Genomic DNA, 3,460 nt, shown 5'->3' with positions numbered 1-3,460 from the left:
TTATGTGGGTTCGTCCCACTTCGGTTATGTTGACGGGTTCGGCCCACCAATTCAGCCATGCTCAATACCACGCCTGGGCTGGCCTATTCCTTAATATGCTTGGCCCAAGTGCTTAAGGACTTGGGTAAATAATTCATGTGGAGATGGGCTCAATGATTTGGCCCACGTGGGTATCTGGCCCATATCATATGACCATTCGGGTTTGGGCTTAGTGGTTTGGACTGAGCCAAGGTTTAGATCTGTTTCACTTATATTTTGCCCCTTTGTTTGCCCCCTGGCTTGTGCTAAGGTTCCCTTCCGGAAGCTACTGATCAATACTTCAACCGTTGCATCATTTCAAACCTTCTTTAGTTCGGCCTTAGTGGTGGTTCAAATTCTGACACACACACTCCGCATGCATCCTTTCACAAGGACACATGGCAGCATGGTGTTGGTGCACAGAGGTAGTACTCTATTCATCTGCAAAGGGATGTGACTTGTACCATTATGTTAGTTGAGGGTAATAAAAACCCCATGGGCTGTCCCCTCACCTCTTCACTAGTTCCCAAAGTTAGAATTTTCAAAACCCTTTCACTCTCCCTTTCTGGTTCTAACGATATGTTACTCCGATGTTTGTCTCTAGTGTTGTTGGTTCCTAGACGTCGTTGCCTCTTTCCGATTCCAAGTTTCAAAATCCACATTATTCTTCGACGATCGATGCTTGTCCACTAAATCTCTGTAAATACATCTGAATTCTCATTTTTTTTTTTGTGATTTTTTATTTTCGTTGCCACTTTTGGCCTTTGTGCCATTGTTTTCGGTGATTCGCACCGTTTCCTACCCTTTTCTTAGAGTTGTTTTGTTTTTTCTTTTTTTTGTCTTTGTTACGGGTAAGTTTCATGCCCTAATTGATACTCCAGAGGCAATGGCCATGTTCTGTTGTGATTTTGGGATTTTGGACGATGTTACCCTTGCATTGGCGAAGGTTGATGCCAAGCGCATGTAAATGAGGTCCACCGTTACGTTTCCCGTTGTTGCCATTGTCGAAGGAGGGGTAAGGTTCCCATTGGACCCCTTGGTTCGCCGTTTTCTTTACCAAGTTCAACTAACCTTAATGCAAGTTTCTATAAACCTTTTTCGAGTGATCTGTGGTGTTTCTACTCTAAATATGAGACTGGGTTTGTACTTAGATGTTTGGGATATCCTGGGCTACTACACCATTTCTCATAACAAGGACCACAATACATAATACCTTCGTGTTCGTTCCGTTGATTCCCATCTAGTTACTAACTTGCCTAATTTTGACAAACACGATGATGACTTCTTTCAAATCGGAGGAAACTGGGAGTTCCCTGTCGGAACCAAGATTCAAACTGAACGGATGCCCCCAAAAGATGGATATTCAGGTCTTAATCTCTGCCTTTGTATTTGAGTCTTTTTGAATATGCCATTTATTTGTTTTGTTTGACTGCTTTGCTGACCATGTTTCCTATTTTGCAAAGCCTTCTAGCTACCAAAGGAGGCCGAACCGCGAGAATACTGAAGCGATTAGAGATGTCCTGAGGTAAAAGAAGAGATCTGCCCTTGAATTGTTGGATTACCAAGCTACCTACCAAACCACTATCCCAAAGAAACCTAGACTTGTTGCCACATTATTCGATTCCGATATCGAAATAAAGACAGCTTCTACCCTATCGATTAACAATTGCCACCATACCAGGAGCCAATCCACTGAGAGGACCCCTTCTCCTGTCCCAATTTTGTAAAAGTTAGATCGATGGCAAAGAGAAGGGTACTTGTGGACTTGGAGGTGGAGGTTTTTGGTTCCTTTTCTGCCTTGGAGACTGCTAGAGTCAAGATCGAGCTGAAGAGTTTACTAGAGATGAAGCTTGAAAGGAAAGTTGCTAGCCCTTATACTGTTGTTCCTAAGAGTGAGAGCTTGGTTGCTGAACGGGCCAAGAAAAGAATGAGAGAAACTGGAAAAGATAAGGTTAGTAAGGCTTCTGAGAAGGTTATCGTTGATGAGTCCTTTGAGCAATAGAAACCTCCAATGTTGTACCAAGGCAAACCCATTTCTATTTCTGATTCAGTTGTTGGGTCTAGTAAACTCGCTTTTGATCTAACCAAGACCCTACTTCTATCCATAGATATGGCAGACCATAATGGACCTTATGACATTCTAATCATGAAGGGGACTTTCCAAGTGATGACCGATGTAAGTGTTTTGGTAGTCCTTTTTGTTTTGTTTTTGTTTTTTGTTTTTTGTTTTTTTTTCCCGTTAAGCTGTACTATTTCATTTTCTTATTGCATTTTGTTGCTGCAGTGTATTCAGAGGATGCATCTTTCTATAACTCGTATTGAAACTCTAGAGAAGGTTGTACTGCAGGCGGCTATGAGTAATGACAGGTTAAATGTGGACCTAGAGAACGAGAAAGAGGGCCAAAGAGCCATGAAACGTGAAGTTTTTTGGCTGAATAAGGTTGATGTTGCTGCTAAGAAGTCCAGGGTTACTGCCATTGAGACGCAAACAAAGATTGAAGGAATGGTTGTCGAGCTGGAGGCCATTATTGCTATTATGGTAGCCGAGCAAACCACTTGGAGGCTAAGTGTTAGCAACAGGGCTGGGATGAAACTGGTGCGCCTTGTAAAGAGAAAGAACTTGTTTTTCGCGACAAGCTCTTCCTGAAATGATAGATGAATGCCCTGATCACCGTTGAGGTCCTTGAAGAGTCTCCCTTGTTTGAAGATGTCCCTATTCCCTCTAAGTCTTCTTCTCTCAAAGCTATTGTAACTGCACAATCCAAGATCTCTCCAGGTGCTGGCTTTACTACCAAGACCCCAGAGAAGGATACTGCCCAGAAATCGATGGAAGTTGATGAAGGCAAGGCCTAGGTGGGAAGTGCTACAGATGGAGGAATTGCTGAAGCTTCTGTTGCTTAAGACGTTGGTACTGCCTCCGCTTCTCCTTCCAAGGCAGTTCCAAATGAAGTTGTGGTCACTGTTGTTGAAGAACCCTCTATCAATCCCAATAAATAAAGTGGCTTTTGACTAAGCTTTATTTTCTTCTTTTTGCTTTTTCCTTTTAATATACTAGAGCCCGGTCTGTCTGACAAGTTGCCTCTTTGATCTTTAAGACAATATTTCTTTTCTGATGTTTGTGAGGCCATTGTGCCTCTTTATCTTTGCAATTAAAGTTAGTGTTTTGCTTTCATGCCTATGCTATTTGCCCCTGGCCGAGCATTACTGGGACTATCGGGCCAAACAGACGCTTGGTCTGATCATATGATATGTTTTCGTGAATATGCTTGAATGTAGTAGAGTCAAATAAGAATGTCTTACTTAGGTCCAGGTTTTGTATGAAAAAACAATTGTTTGCCCCTACCTGGAACTGAGCAAAACTTGAGCTGGAAGCTTGCTCTTGAAAGAATCATCTACGTCTGTCCCAACTTTGTTTGTGTACAGCAGTACTGAAGTGTTGGTT

The 3,460-nt window shown here is 42.4% G+C and overlaps 1 protein-coding gene across 2 annotated transcripts; it reads left to right on the top strand.

Moving 5' to 3' along the window:
* Window positions 1–531: 531 nt before the first annotated feature.
* Window positions 532–3,190, top strand: LOC114305771 (uncharacterized). 2 transcript variants are annotated; one of them, XM_028250899.2, is made up of 4 exons: window positions 532–1,385; window positions 1,482–1,969; window positions 2,127–2,194; window positions 2,303–3,190. In XM_028250899.2, the coding sequence occupies exons 3-4, from the start codon at window positions 2,129–2,131 to the stop codon at window positions 2,663–2,665; spliced, it is 429 nt and encodes a 142-aa protein (XP_028106700.2). In that variant the 5' UTR covers window positions 532–1,385; window positions 1,482–1,969; window positions 2,127–2,128; the 3' UTR covers window positions 2,666–3,190. The 2 variants fall into 2 exon arrangements, with proteins under 2 accessions (XP_028106700.2, XP_028106699.2); XM_028250898.2 differs by having other exon boundaries at window positions 1,482–2,194.
* Window positions 3,191–3,460: the final 270 nt, after the last annotated feature.

Source organism: Camellia sinensis, chromosome 9, assembly GCF_055761805.1.
Source record: "Camellia sinensis isolate YWXY chromosome 9, ASM5576180v1, whole genome shotgun sequence".
In the NCBI taxonomy this organism is placed as follows: domain Eukaryota; kingdom Viridiplantae; phylum Streptophyta; class Magnoliopsida; order Ericales; family Theaceae; genus Camellia; species Camellia sinensis.
Note: the sequence above shows the minus strand (reverse complement) of the source record. Positions and strands in the feature narration are given on the sequence as shown.

Coding starts and splice junctions, on each gene's coding strand:
- LOC114305771 (XM_028250898.2), top strand. CDS start 2,030: ATGTTGTACCAAGGCAAACCCATTTCTATTTCTGATTCAGTTGTTGGG. Junction 2,195..2,302: donor CTTTCCAAGTGATGACCGAT/GTAAGTGTTTTG, acceptor TTGTTGCTGCAG/TGTATTCAGAGGATGCATCT.